Raw genomic sequence first — 15,828 nt, 5'->3', positions numbered from 1 at the left:
ATTTTCCTTGAGCTTTTGACATCTAAGAGGTCATCATATTATAAGAATATCCTGTAAGTTTCAGAACTGAAAACGTCCTTGTTAGTCCAATAAAAGCTTTAATTGACACCAGGCTCAGCAAACGACTCGTTTTTCAAAGTGGGGAACTATGACGACAAAGAGGATAAAACACCACCCCCGCAGAAGAAGATCTACGCCTACTTCAACACGGCCGGTTTAGCTCCGCCCACCGATTCGCGCATTACACGAAACTCATTATAATATGCAAAACTGTTATCCACTCACAGCGGTAGGCGTTTACTTCCAAGTCTTCAATGCGAGACGCCCATAAAAACCGAGCGTTTTTGAGCTAGCCTCAAAGCTAGGGTAGAAAATAGCCTATTACTTATTCATTTTGATGTTTTTGAATGTAAAAACCAAGCGAACGTCATAAGTTGACCTCAGAAAACAATATAAAAAAACTTAAAAAGCCAGTTCATGACCCCTTTAATTTTGAAATAATCAAAATCAATTAATGATGAAATTTAAGTTCGATTTTTTTTTTTTTTTTTTTTTTTTTTTTACTGTATAGCAAATCTCAGCTGTAACTATATTATTGGGCAGCTTTTTATAAAGTTTGACACATAAGCATGTGCAACTTTATCGACATACATCGAGTATATACTAAATAGCAAATCCCTACTGCATGATTACGTATCGGAAAATGTAAACTATATTATCACACAGCTCTATTCTGCTAAATGCAACCATAAGGCATACAGATATTAAAAACATTAAACATTGCTTTAAAACAATGTGTATTTTGAACAGTTCAAAGTCAAAGTCAAATGTATTTATATAGCAATGTAACGTTTTAACAAACATTTTTGTATTATGCAATAAAGAATAATCAGGACACCCCTTCATGTCTCTTTTGAAATCTGGGTCGTGAAGCAAAACCAGCCACTGCACTAGACATTTGCATTCATTTTAGTATTCAATAACAACCTGGAACATGTTAACTCTTTTACGTGCACTCACACACACACACACACACACACACACACCTGTTTTGTTGTGGTTATCTCGTGGTGCAGTGCATGTACCTGTTTGTATGTTGCCCTGCTTCCTGTTTGTAGATTTGAGTACCTTATTCTGAAGAGTCGAGTTTTATAGGCCAGTGCACAAACTGAAACACACGACCGCACAAGCAAACAATCTCGCTGCCTTGTGTTTCTCCACAGCTTTGTGTAATCGCAGGGGGAAACAACACGTTTTTGAAATCAAGTAGCTCAGCTACTGTTAAATTTAACTTTTGAACAAGACTACATTGAAGCTTCAATCCATTTATAAGTTGAAACCAAATGTGCATGGTATTTTTAGGGCGTTGTTTCAGTAATAGTTTTGGTGATGATTGACACATTTTGTTGGTAACATTAAAAAAAAGCTGTTCAAAATGGTGGATACAATTGATAATCGTAATTTTAGCCTAATGCACTATAGTTATAACAAACGTTGGTGTAATGTATACATTTTGAACTGTAGTTAACCAAACGGCTCATGTGGAAATGCAGAAGCAAGTTTCATGTCAGTTCATCTGAGCATTGCAAAGATACAGCATCACTTCCTGTATGACAATCACCACTATTAAATTCATTGATGCATTTCATGCAAACTGTTTATCAAGTATATCAAGAACCTTTAATCACTTTTGACTTGCATGGTAAAACAATAAAAATAGCAGAAAATGTAGTTTATTTATATATTTTATCACATATAAAATATAATTTATAATATATATTTTTATTACATAAATTTAAATAAAAATATTATGATATTTTAAAATAAGAATTAATAAAATATTTGAAAATGGTTTATCACTAGAGAAAGGTTAGATTCAGCAATGTCTTTAATGCATGGTAAAAAAAAAAAAAGAACGTCTAACCAGGAAAGATTTTTGAATATCTGTCAAATATCAAATTGTAATATTGGAGTTTGTTTATTGTACCTGTAAATTATTGCATGCATAATACATGCATACAAATGTAGACTTGAATTTAATTTAATTAAATTAGAGTTGAATTAAATTAAAGTAGAATTGAATTGAAATAAATTCAAGTAGAGTTGAATTTAATTTAATTTAATTCAAGTAGAGTTGAATTAAATAAAAAATAAAATAACCAGTATAATTAGACTCATCATGACCTAATAAAATAATTTTGTTCCAGGAGTGTTTTGGATTAAAAAAAAAGTTATTAGCTAAATCATTTGTGTAATTTTGAGTGTGTGTATTGTTGCGTGCAGGGGCGATTAATGAGATGGCCACTCATCCTGGTTATTACGAGGATCTGGTGGAGAAGTCGATGGGGAAATATAATCTGGCCACAGAGGAGATCGAGCGAGACCTTCACCGGTCTCTCCCGGAGCATCCGGCCTTCCAGAACGAGATGGGCATCGCAGCCTTGCGTCGAGTCCTCACTGCGTACGCCTTTCGCAACCCTAACATCGGCTACTGCCAGGTATGATGCACATCTCCACAGCTTCCACAACACACACACGCACGCACAGCATGGTCATAACGCCAGCTCGTCTTCCTCCACAGGCCATGAACATCGTGACCTCCGTCCTGCTGCTGTACGCTAAAGAAGAAGAGGCCTTCTGGCTCCTGGTGGCCTTGTGTGAGCGGATGCTTCCCGATTACTACAACACCAGAGTCGTAGGTGAGCTCCAGGATCATCCAGCTTCACAGCCACTAGCGCTGCACGATTAATCGCAATGAAACCGCAAAATAAAACTGTGATTATTTTATGCGCTGCTCGTCAGTGCAGAACGGCTGATCGGTAGTAAATGCTGCTCCATCTGAACACCAGAGGGCGCTCACACACACATGCCAAATGTACCCCGCCTCAGAAGTACGATAACACACATCATTCCAGGAAATCCTTATCGCTGTAGCTGAATAAACAGAAGATTTCATGAAACGCTTTGTTGACTAATAAACACACGACTGCCTTATTCTGTGTAAGAAGCCGCATCATCTCACAGAAGGATGAGCTCAGCTGTCGTTATGAAGGGAGTTTGGAGTAAAAGCATGTTATTAAATGTTGTCTTATGTTGGACAAGAGGTTCATAAATGCTTCTCATGTTTGGAAAGATGTTTGCTTTTTCAAATGCACGTTATAAGGGACTCAAACTCACAGTGCTTTCAGACGGAGCAGCGTTTACTGAGCCGTACATCAATGACCAGCTGCGCATAGAAAACAATCACAGCCTAATCGCAATTACGATTAATTGTGCAGGCCTATCAGCCACCAAACGGCTCGGATACAAGAAGATCTGACAGCACTGAGTGTGTGTGTGTGTGTGTGTGTATCTCAGGTGCTTTGGTGGACCAGGGTGTGTTCGAGGAGCTGGCTCACGTCTACGTTCCTCAGCTGTACGACTGCATGCAGGCGCTGGGCGTCATCTCCACCATCTCTCTCTCCTGGTTCCTCACACTCTTCCTGTCCGTCATGCCCTTCGAGAGCGCCGTGGTGGTGGTCGACTGCTTCTTCTACGAGGGCATCAAGGTCATCTTCCAGCTGGCTCTGTCCGTGCTCGACGCCAACATCCACCAGCTGCTGGACTGTAAAGATGACGGGGAAGCCATGACCATCCTGGGCAGGTAGGACAACAACCGCATACTACTGAGTATGTGTAGTATACAGCATGACGAGTACGTTTAGTAGCCTGGCTCCGCCCTCCTACGTACCAATCCGCCCAATTTTCATTTTCCTTCAGTACTACGTCTGGGTTTGCTGTATATTCTTGGGTTTTCTCCGATAAATTTTTTACCAGTCCAATCAGCGAACAGAGGGAGTGGCTGAGAACGATGACGTGCGCTAGTTTGAGTTGTAGACATACGTCATGACCAAACGTTAGTGATTGCTTATGGCAGATCCAATAGTTTTAAACTTCAACAGAGTCCCCGCCTTCAAGGAAGTTAACGCTTGTCAATGGAGCGTGGCCAGACCAGAGACAATTTATATAGAGACATGCCACTTCCTCAATCCTCAATACAACTATATAGGGAAAACGCCAAAGATGGCGGTTGTATGCACATGCCATTACTTGCATTATTATTATTATGCAGCATTTCTGTTTCCTGTGTCACTTTAGGCGCTGCATCAGATCGCACTGCGCAGACGCAGGCGCGTTCACATCCTCAAGCCCCACTCGCGGCATTATTTAGAAGAGTTACGGCTGTTTCACACATACTCCGTGTGTAGTGCGAATGCGGTGCGTGTTGCGGTGTGTATGCAGGAGCAGCACGCGCTATTGTGCTTTCACTTGTGCTGCGTTTGCAGTGCGCAACTGATCTACGGCTGTACCACAATCACAACATTTATTCTCTATTTTTTTACTTTCAATCAATATTCAATTTTCAAAATCAATATTTTTAGCCTACATCAATTATGTCGCGTTGTTGAGGTACTGTGTAGATCTCTGCTCTGCTGTTATGCACGCACCGCTCCTGGAGCGCATTGCCGACAACAAACAAAGTTAAGTCTGACACGGGAGAAAAAGAAGAAATTACATTTGGAAAAACTTTAATTTCGTCTATACTACTAGTATAGGTACTTGTACTATATTGACTGGGTGAAATAGAATTGCATTACTAAAAAGAGACTTAAATACAATTTTCATTGACTAAATCTAGACTATGTCTTTCGTCGACTAAAACTAGACTAAAATGTCATCCGTTTTCGTCGACTAAAACTAGACTAGACTAAAAAGAGAATGAACCTGACTAAAACTAATAAAAACTAAAATGACAGCTTAACACAAAGACTAGACTAAAACTAAAATTAAAACAGGCCGCCAAAAACAACACTACCTGTGGAGGAAAAGGCCTTTTAAACCTTATTTTGAGGCAAAGTCATCAAACTTTTTCAGCGATTTTTATCATATTTTACTGCTGTTTCTATACAAGCAGTTTTTATGTCCTGGTGACCAGTGAAAGTGCAGTTCTGACTCTCTGCCCATTCATTTAGATAGGGGCCTGGTCTTGTTAGTCCGAAATAGCTGCCCGGAGGCGTTGCCAAGATGGAGGCCGAGTGGTATGACTTGCCTAAAAGGACTTTGGCCAGACTCTGTACAAATCAAATGTGTACGAGAGTCTGGTAGGATCAGGCTATACGTTTAGTGTGCTAACCTAGTTAGTATATGTAGTGTTCGGCATATGTACTGTACTGCAAAGTGATTATATGCTGCGTACTACATGGAGTATACACTATACTGCAAATTTAGTGTATGTAGCTGTTGTGTTCACTTAATAATGTTGATTGGCAAATGCCCACTAGAGGGAGTTGATGTATTATGTGGGGAACTGGTATGCATGCAAGAGGGGAAGAGAAAGTTGTTTTTATGGTACATGCAATGCTACTAATGAGACCTGAATGTGATCTCTTGATTTATGTGACTATACAACAGTAGCGTGCAATGTAGTGAGTAAAAATATAGTCTATAAGCAAAGTTTTTGTATACTGCAATATTATTATATGCTGCATATACACTATTTTTCAAATCTAGTGTATGTAGCGTAGTACATAATGAGTATAAATAGTCTATAAGCAAAGTTTGCTTGCCTTGTATACTGCAAAAATATTATGCTGCATACTACATAGTACGCAATTTGCATAGTACAAGAAATTTGCAGTATAGTGTATGTTCTATGTAATGTGTGTGAAAATGTAGTTTATAAGCACAGTTTGTGTTTGTTGTGTGCTGCAAAGTGATCATATGCTGCATACTAGAGTATACAGTATACTGCAGATTAAGTGTATGCGGGATACTATGTAGTTAGTATATATAGACTGTAAGCAAAGTTTGTTTATGCTTGTGTTTATGCAAAGTCGTTATACTGTATGCTGCGAATTACAGAGTACATAGTTAGTATTGTACTACATAGTAGTGCCTAGTGCGTACATATTGCCTGTAAACTAAGTATGTTGTGCTGCAAATGATTATACAGTATGCTGCATATTACACCGATTATACACTGTACTGCACATTTGGTGTATGTAGTGTACTATGTAGTGAGTCTATAAACAAATGTATTGTATTATGTTCATACAAAGTGATTATGTGCTGCATGCTGAGTATTGTATGTAGTATGCTGCATAATGAGTGTATGTAGTGGTGCAAAGTGATTAAATGCTGCAAAGTGAGTGTACAGTATACTACAAGTTATAGTATACTGACACAAACGAGTGTGTGTGTGTTGTAGGTATCTGGACAGCGTGACTAATAAGGACAGCACCCTTCCTCCGATCCCTCATCTTCACTCGCTCCTGACGGATAACGGCGAGCCTCATCCTGAGGTGGACATCTTCAAACTTGTGCGCTGCTCGTATGAGGTTCGTCCATCTGAAGTTTCTCCTTGAATGTTTACTAATAGCATGGTGATGTATATATTACAGGGCTCACCGGCTTAAAAGTGTGTTCATGTGTTCTTTCTGTGTCATCGGCAGAAGTTCGGCTCCATTCGGGCGGATGTGATCGAGCAGATGCGTTTCAAACAGAGACTGAGAGTGATCCAGGCCATTGAAGACACCACCAAACGCAATGTGGTAATCTGACACTCTCCATTCTGACTCAATCAGTGGATCTGTGACTTTTAGTTTTAATGAAGCACTACACACACGTTCATGTTTGCCTAATCCGCTGGTTTTGCAGGTGCGGACCATCGTGACGGAGACGCCCTTCAGCATTGATGAGTTGGAGGAGCTCTACACACTCTTTAAGGTCAGTCACATGACGAGGTCATGAGCCGACTCCAGCAACATGAGTGTGTCAAGTCACCTTTATTTATATAGCGCTTTATACAATACAGATTGTTTCAAAGCAGCTTCACAGTGATAATAGGAGAATGATTCAGTGATGCAAACAGTTAATTTAAGCTGTACAGCAGCTCAATAAGAAAAGTGTCATTGCTCAGCTGGTCAGTTCAGTGTTGATTCGTTGTAAAGGTCATCAGTTATTAAATTAGTTCAACCATAAGTGGTTCTGTAGAAAACTCAGTTCAGTTCTCATCCGATAGTGTCAGTGCAGTCAAATCAGTCAGTTTTCTCACGTTAAAAAAATAAATACGACCTCACGTTATACACACTGCCTCCGAAACTTTAAATTGAAAGTAAAATTTTCTGCGTTTTTCACATCCGTAGTGTTGTAACTTTTTCTTCGTCGTCGAAGCAGAGACCAGGAGACGTTAGGATATCTTTTAATATCTTTCAATATCTTTCAATACCTCAGCACAGTAGAGTTTATACCTTTCAAGGGGGAGGGATTACATAGAGGTGGAGACAAACCAAGCGTGCCGCACAAGCACTGAAAAAGTGAAGCCAAAACGTCTCGATCGCCCCCCCGGTGGCCGGTCCTAGTATAGGTCATAAACCCCGCCTCCCCATGTTATTTAACCAAGTAAACAATTAAATTACACTTCAAATATCTTTTTTCCAAAGATGGTTTCTGTCATTTACTGTAGTTCCCTTTCGAGAGGTTCCTCCTATTGCGTAAGCTTACGCTATGGGAAAACTCCTTTTCTCGAGAAATATTGAAGTCTTTATGTAAAACGCATTGCAGCTGCACAGCATACAGCAATGAGCGAGGCAGCTCGGTCATTGGCTGTGCTGCGGCAACTTGCACGAACCAATGACGGGGCGACTCTGAACCCGCTTCCAATGAGCGTGCTTCGCGCCCACGCGCGTCAGAGCCCGCCGAGATGGGCGTGGCCAAGGGCTATATATTGGGCGCCCCGTCGTCTGAGTTCTTTAGATTTAATCTCCTTCAGCAAAGAACCTTCTCTTCGCTGGATCCTCCGGATTTGTTGGAGTCTTTTCGCCGCCGCCGTCGACAAGCCTACAGCAGGACTGCTTCGAGGACGCCGGCGCCTTCAGCCGCCTTCGATCGCCCTTCTGCTAAGCCATCCGGCGCGCACCATCTATATCCTTTTTCAAAGCTATCAGTGTTCGCCCCCGCGACACTTTTTCTAAAAGAGTCAAATTTCTCAAGGCGTTGTTTCAAATGCCTTCCTGCGCCTCGTGTCGAGGCCCTCTTCAGGACGGGGATCGTCACATCATCTGCGCCCGCTGCTTGGGACCGGACCACGCAGAGGCTGCCCTTACTCGAGGCGGATGTCCCGAGTGTGACGCCCTGGGCCTCACCGAGCTGCGCGCTCGCTTCGCCGTTTTCACCGCGAAAGAGCCCACCTCTTCCGTGCTGCCATCTCCTCTAGTCGAGCCGCGAAAGAAAAAACGCCGCTCACAGAGGCCGCCGGAGCACGCGGTTTGCAGTGATGTCACGCCGGGCCAATCCCCGCGTGCTTCACCACCACCCGAAGACTCCCCGCCGCCAGTCCAGTTCACACAGGCGGACCAGCACCCCTCCAGCGGAGCGATGGGGCTCGTCTCGTTTGGCGCGTCAGGGGATGACGATGATAAGGATGACAGTTTTTCCTGTGATGCTGCATCCGACGATTGGCCGGGCTCGTCCTTCGACCCCGCGCCATCGACATTAGCGGGCACGAGCGCGGGCTCCAGCATGGACTCTGAGATCGTCCGCATTCTCTCTAAGGCCGTGGAAGACCTCGGGCTCGATTGGTCTTCCCCGGAAGAACCCGCCCGCAGCCGACTGGACGAGTGGTTCCTGCAGGGGCGCCGACAGGCCCCTCGACAAAGACCCTCCCCCTTCTTCCCGGAAGTTCACGACGAACTCACGAAGTCGTGGAAAGCCCCGCACTCCGCTCGCCTGAAACCTTCTTTTTCTTTGTCGCTCTCCTCTGTGGACGGCGCAAAAGAAAGAGGCTATGAGGGGACTCCGCCCCTCGAGGAAGCTGTGGCCAATCATCTGTGTCCACCCTCCAACGCTGGATGGAAAGCTAAAGCTTCTCATCCCTCGAAGCCTTGCCGATCTACTTCAGCTCTCGCCGGTCGCGCATACGCCGCCGCCGGCCAAGCTGCATCAGCGCTTCACTCTATGGCTGTCCTCCATGTATTTCAAGCCAAACTTCTCCGCAGTATGGACGAGTCTGGACCCGATCCTGAGGCATTTAAGGACCTACGCAGCGCCACTGACATAGCGCTGCGAGCTACAAAAGCCACCGCCCAGTCAATCGGCCGTGCTATGGCTAACCTGACTGTCCTTGAGCGCCATCTGTGGCTGACGCTAACAGAAATGAAGGATGCAGATAAGGCGTCATTTCTCGACGCGCCTATCTCCCAAAGCGGCCTGTTTGGACCAGCGGTGAAGGAGTTCGCCGAGCGCTTCACCGAAGCCCGTAAGGACTCACAGGCTATGCGTCACTTCCTGCCCAAGCGATCTAGCTCATCGCAGAGCCGCCAACGGCCGCCTCAGCAGCAGCGAGCTAAGACGGCGCCCCCCGTTTCTCAGCCCAAACCTGAAACGGATTTTCGACGCCGCTCGCGCTCCGCCAACAGGAAACAGCCGCCCGAGCGACGGGGACCTCGGCCCAGGATTGTGCTGAACCCAGAGCCTTGTAAGTCCTCCTAGCTACAGGGAGGAAAAGGGAGAGCGCGTGTCTCGCAAGAGCCGGACCGTTCTCTCCAAAACGTTTAAAGCATTACCCAGTCCCCTTACAGGCGGCTGGAAATGTCTATACAGCAGCCAATGTGCCAGCCACACAGCTCGCCCACCTGCAAACAAACGCCGTTTTTACGGCGACACACAGAAATCACATAAAGAGCTATTTTCTGCCTGTGTCATTAAAGGGTCACGTGTCCACACCAAAGTGCGCATTCCCACATATCAAAACTGTAAACTCAGTGCCAAATGTTTTCCCAGCTCAGGCTGGACGCCCCATAAATGTAGATTGTGTGCCAACTGTTACGTATGCACCACTACACACAAGCACTGTTCCCACAGTTATAAACACTTCCCCAGTAAAAGCGGTAAGTTGTATAAGAGTAGCGCGTGTGCCCGCTGTTATGCACACACCCCAGCTCACAAACACTGTTTATATGGCCAAAAACCTCCCGCCACGAGCGGGAAGTTTTATGAAAGTGGCGCGCGTGCCTACCACAGTCTATGCACCCCCACCCATAAGCACTATACACACAGTGTTAAACATTTCCCCATCTCACTCTGTGAGCATTACAGCGAGCGTGCCTGTAATCTCACACGCACCCCTGCACTCGTCATTCAACAAAGCTGCTCAGCGCGCGCCCGCGCCGCTGACAGCTGTGAACTCGGTATTTACACAGAACGATTCGCTGGCGGGGGCCATACGTCACTGCGACACGCCCCCGGCCAGCATTCAGCCCATATCTGTGCGACCGAAAGCTTGGGAAAATATCCCCGACATGCCGAAATGGGTTTTGAACATAATAAAACACGGTTACTCGCTCCAATTCGCTCGCAGACCGCCCCGCTTCACAGCAGTGGTAGAGACGAAAGTGAGAAAAGATGTTTCACATGTTCTACGCACCGAGATGCTCAAACTGATAGAGAAAGGCGCTATAGAAACAGTGCCCCCCTCTATGAGCGAGGCAGGTTTTTACAGCCGCTATTTTCTCGTCCCGAAAAAGGATGGCGGTCTCCGCCCCATCCTAGATCTCAGACATCTATACAAAGCTTTAATGATTCGCTCGTTCAGAATGTTAACAACCAAGCATATCCTCGCGCAAGTTCGCCCGGGGGATTGGTTTCTGTCAGTGGATCTGAAAGACGCTTACTTTCACATTCCAATAGCGCCTCATCACAGGCCATTTCTGAGATTCGCTTTCGAGGGACAGTCATACCAGTACACAGTACTACCATTCGGCCTGTCACTGGCACCCCGTACATTTACGAAATGTATGGATGCAGCACTTTCCCCCCTGAGACAGCGGGGAGTGCGAATACTAAATTATCTCAACGATTGGCTAATACTAGCACAATCAGAGAGCCAGTTAGTGACACACAGGTCTTGGATTATCAGTCATCTAGAGTGCCTAGGTCTAAAAATCAATTTTGCAAAGAGCATGCTATCCCCCAGCCAGAATATTTCTTTTCTGGGAATAGTGCTAGACTCGGTGCAGATGACAGCACGCCTCTCATCAGAGCGCGCGCTCACTATTCGGCGCCTTGCAACATCGTTCAGAGCGGGTGCGCGCGCCCCTGTCAAGCGATTTCAGAGGATGCTCGGTCTCATGGCCTCAGCATCAGCTGTACTCCAGCTAGGATTGTTGCACATGCGTCCTCTCCAACGCTGGCTCAAGAGCCGTGTCCCCACTCACGCATGGCGCTCGGGCCACTTTTTAATCAGAGCAAATCACGGCTGCATAAAAGCCCTGACGCCCTGGAAAGCTGTCGACTGGTATCAGTCCGGCGTGAGTTTGGGCGTGAACACAAGGAGAAAAATGATCACGACAGATGCCTCCAAAATAGGTTGGGGGGCCCTTTACGAGGGCAGGCCTGTCTCCGGCTTGTGGTCAAACCCGGAGAAGCGCCTACATATAAACTGTCTGGAATTGAAAGCGGTCGCTTTGGCTCTCAGAGCCCTGCTCCCGTACCTGAAGGACGAGCACGTCCTAGTCCGAACGGACAACATGACGGTAGTCTCGCATATAAATCGTCAGGGTGGACTCAGATCGAGCTCCCTGCACTCGATGGCCAGGGAGCTCCTACTATGGTCCCAGCGCAACCTGCGCTCGCTGAGAGCGGCGCATGTGCCAGGTGTTCTGAACCAGGGAGCGGACATGCTGTCCAGAGACAAAGTTCTCCCAGGAGAATGGTCTCTCCACCCCCTGACGATTCAGTGGTTATGGCAAACCTTTGGCAGAGCAGAGGTCGACCTCTTTGCCTCCAAGGAAAATGCGCACTGCCCTCTCTTCTTTTCAAAGAGCACAGACGCGCTCGCCCAAGTCTGGCCGAGCCGACCGCTGTATGCCTTCCCTCCGGTCGCGATGCTACCTCAGGTCATCAGTCGGATCAGGGAGGAAAAATGTGCAGTGCTCCTGGTAGCCCCACTCTGGAAGAACCAGACGTGGTTTCCAGAACTGATGCAGATGACGCAATCTGCCCCATGGCCGATTCCACTGAGGCTAGATCTCCTCAGGCAGGCCAACGGGATGATCCTCCATCCCCGCCCCGATCTGTGGGCCCTCCATGCGTGGCCCCTCAACGGATTCCCGGGAACCTCCCCAGTGGAGTGTTGAGAACCATCACTGAGGCGCGAGCGCCCTCTACGAGGCGCTTATATGCCCAGAAATGGAAGGTGTTCAGTGACTGGTGTAAATCCAGGAACCTGAATCCTGAGACATGCGAAGTGCCGAGTGTGCTCGTTTTCTTACAAGAGCTGTTGGAGGCAGGCCGCACCCCCTCCACGCTCAAAGTATATGTGGCTGCCATAGCGGCATCACATGAACCGGTCGAAGGACGCACACTAGGGAAAAACTGCCTAGTTGTTCGTTTCCTGAGGGGCGCCAGGAGGATGAATCCCCCACGCCCCCCCTCGGTGCCGATTTGGGACCTGGCCACGGTCCTGGACGCACTTAAGCGTGCCCCGTTCGAACCCCTCCGAACTGTGCACCTTAAACAGCTCTCGCTCAAAACTGCTCTCCTGCTGGCTCTCGCCTCGGTCAAGAGAGTGGGCGACCTGCACGCGCTGTCATCAAGCGCTAACTGCCTGGAGTTTGGACCTAACGACAGCAGGGTTGTCCTCAGGCCAAAACACGGGTATATTCCTAAGGTGCTCTCTACTCCTTTCAGAGCACAGGTGATATCTTTGGCCGCGCTATCGTCCCCAGCAGACGAAAGTGACGCTAATTTACTCTGCCCGGTCAGGGCACTCAGAGTATATTTGGAACGCTCTGCCCTGTTCAGACAGACAGAGCAGTTGTTCGTATGCTTTGGCGGCCGCACTAAAGGTCTGGCTGTGTCAAAGCAAAGAATATCGCGCTGGATAGTTGATGCTATAGCGCTGGCTTATGAAGCCAAGGGCCTTCAGTGCCCCTTGGGCATCAGAGCTCACTCTACGAGAGGCATGGCCTCCTCGTGGGCGTGGTCGAGTGGGATACCCATTCAAGATATTTGTGCGGCTGCAGGCTGGGCCTCACCGTCCACATTTATCAGGTTTTATAACCTACAGGTCCCCTCATTGCATTCTAACATACTGTCGGTCTAGCTATCATAGGCTGGGGTGTGTACATGCTAAGCATTGTCTCCTCCCTCATAGAATCACATCTTTGAAACTGATGTGGAGGATTTTTCATACATGACAGTACATGAAAATGTGCTTGTGTGTGTCTCTGGACGCCCATCGGGCCGTTCCACGTTGTCCTTTATAAAACCCGCCTTCGGCTGGCTCGTTGGATAATTACTTCGCTCAAAGGCTCAGGCTCCGGCCTCCGGCTTAATAGAAGCGAAGTCAGCACGCACGGCGTTTTACATGGCGTTCCCATAGCGTAAAGCTATTACGCAATAGGAGGAACCTCTCGAAAGGGAACGACTCGGTTACTAACGTAACCTCGGTTCCCTGAGAGGAGGGAACGAGTATTGCGTAATCTGCCGTGCTTGTGCTTGGTCAGTTTGCTTCAGTCGATTGAACCTAAAGAACTCAGACGACGGGGCGCCCAATATATAGCCCTTGGCCACGCCCATCTTGGCGGGCTCTGACGCGCGTGGGCGCGAAGCACGCTCATTGGAAGCGGGTTCAGAGTCGCCCCGTCATTGGTTCGTGCAAGTTGCCGCAGCACAGCCAATGACCGAGCTGCCTCGCTCATTGCTGTATGCTGTGCAGCTGCAATGCGTTTTACATAAAGACTTCAATATTTCTCGAGAAAAGGAGTTTTCCCATAGCGTAAAGCTATTACGCAATACTCGTTCCCTCCTCTCAGGGAACCGAGGTTACGTTAGTAACCGAGTCGTTTTCCTGATCTGGATCAAAGCCGTTTATGCCCCGAATGCCTTGTTCATTTAAAGTAATAATTGTGGTTATTAATCAGAGGATGCTTTGCATATGGAAATAATGAAAAGTCACATAAAACAGCATTTTTCAACAAATTATGCAACCTAGCTGGAGTAAAAAAACAAAAACATTTTTTTATTTATTATTCACTTTATAATAATTATTATTAAATCAATGTTAATTAATTAATAATTGTATATAATTGAAATGTTTTATTAAACATGCTATATTTGTATTATTATTCAATGGTTCTTGCTCAATAATTTTAAATGATTATGATGATCATCATCAGTATTATGTACTTTATTATAATAATAATAATAATAATAATTAATAAATCAATATTCATTATTTATTCATTTAATATAAACATTGAAAAAATCTTTTATGTATGCAAATTTTTTTTGTCTTTTTATTTTATAATATTTAATATATATTTATTGTTTTATTGAGATTATTTGGTTAAATTTAATGGTGCTTGCTAAATCATTTTAAATGACCATTAATATTATTAATATAAATGCTATTTTATTTTCATTTATTGTTTATTGAGATTTGTTTGGTCATATTTAGTGGTGCTTGATACATGATTTAAATAAACCCTTAACCCTAAATGTTGATCTTAGTTACAGTGTGCATGTAACCAGTGGTTAAATTGGCTTTTATAGGGAGGGGGAGCCCTTTACGGTTAATGGTCATCATTCAAAATCGCGCCGTAAAATGACTTAATGTGTTTTTACACCAAAGAGGCACTTTTTACACTATTAATGTGTAGGGTTGAGTACATATTAAACAAAGAGAAATACTTTACAATTCACTTTTTTTTTACCTTTAATGTTAACAGACAGCAACGGACTTCACCCTCGTGAAATGTATGAAATTGAACATGTTTGAAAATATTGGTTGGCAAATATCTTTTAAAACAAGAAAAAATGTTGGTTTAAAAGAATCAGGGCCAATTTCTTTGGCAGTTTGTTTGTTTGATTTAATCACACCGACACGCAGGGCCGTACGGGGATTTTTATAAATAAAAGTTCCAAAAAATTATCTTGCTAGGGGGGTTTGGGGGCATGCCCCCCCCAAGAAAATGTTGGTTTTCCTGATCTCAACATGTCCATTTTAAGGTGTTTTGAAGGCCAAAAAAAAAAAAGAAGGACAACAGTAGCTTTAAAAGCATGTCAGTGGTCAGCATGAAGTAGACCTATTTGATCAGATAACAGATTCTTTAACATGAGAATTAGAATTCTTTAACATGAGTTTAAATGTTGCAATGAGTGATCCACACTATAAAATGGAAATGCAGAATGTTTATGCATATTGTTGACAATACACAATCACATATTCGAAACGGGAATGTCCTTAAATAAGAAATGATTCAAGGATTATTTTGTAGATGTTACATTTCAAACAAACGCCAATGCAATCATTCTGTGCCCAGAGGCATATGAGCAATTAGTATGAGCATCAAAGATCAGTTTCAGCTACTTTTCCTTTCCTAAATTAATCAATATTTTTGGACTAGCTAATCTGTTCATTTAATCAATGGTTCAATTGTTCACTCATAAAGACAGTCACTTGTCGCCGCCTTCTGGCTTAATGATGCAAGTTGCGCAAACACGAACAAGCGGAGTGATACAAACAGTGAAAAGGTCGAACACATTCGAGGTAACGTTATACAAATATATTACAATAATAATGGCAATATATTTAATAGGGTGCTTGTGTTGTTAAATTGAGCTTATAGTATCCACTGTCTTTGATCAAACTGAGTATTTCTGTCGATCATTTAAAACTTCTATCGACAAACAGCTGTTTAGATTAGCTACTTGCATCTTATCTCGCACGGTATGCCCGTTGTGAAGCGTGAAGCGTCGCGTTGGGATTCGCGTTAGGCTTGCGCTTCT

The 15,828-nt window shown here is 44.8% G+C and overlaps 1 protein-coding gene across 1 annotated transcript in view; it reads left to right on the top strand.

The window, feature by feature from the left end:
• Window positions 1–15,828, top strand: part of tbc1d9 (TBC1 domain family, member 9 (with GRAM domain)) — a 57,002-nt gene that overhangs the window by 29,147 nt on the left and 12,027 nt on the right. The window contains exons 10-15 of the mRNA XM_056247208.1: window positions 2,284–2,498; window positions 2,582–2,699; window positions 3,358–3,643; window positions 6,248–6,377; window positions 6,492–6,590; window positions 6,697–6,765. Coding sequence (XP_056103183.1) covers window positions 2,284–2,498; window positions 2,582–2,699; window positions 3,358–3,643; window positions 6,248–6,377; window positions 6,492–6,590; window positions 6,697–6,765 — 917 coding nt within the window. The remainder of the gene's footprint in view (window positions 1–2,283; window positions 2,499–2,581; window positions 2,700–3,357; window positions 3,644–6,247; window positions 6,378–6,491; window positions 6,591–6,696; window positions 6,766–15,828) is intronic.

The sequence above is a fragment of the Rhinichthys klamathensis genome, unplaced genomic scaffold, assembly GCF_029890125.1.
Source record: "Rhinichthys klamathensis goyatoka isolate OS25496 unplaced genomic scaffold, OSU_Roscu_1.1 h1tg000044l_1, whole genome shotgun sequence".
Taxonomy (NCBI): Eukaryota; Metazoa; Chordata; class Actinopteri; order Cypriniformes; family Leuciscidae; genus Rhinichthys; species Rhinichthys klamathensis.
This window is presented reverse-complemented; position numbering and strand designations above follow the sequence as displayed.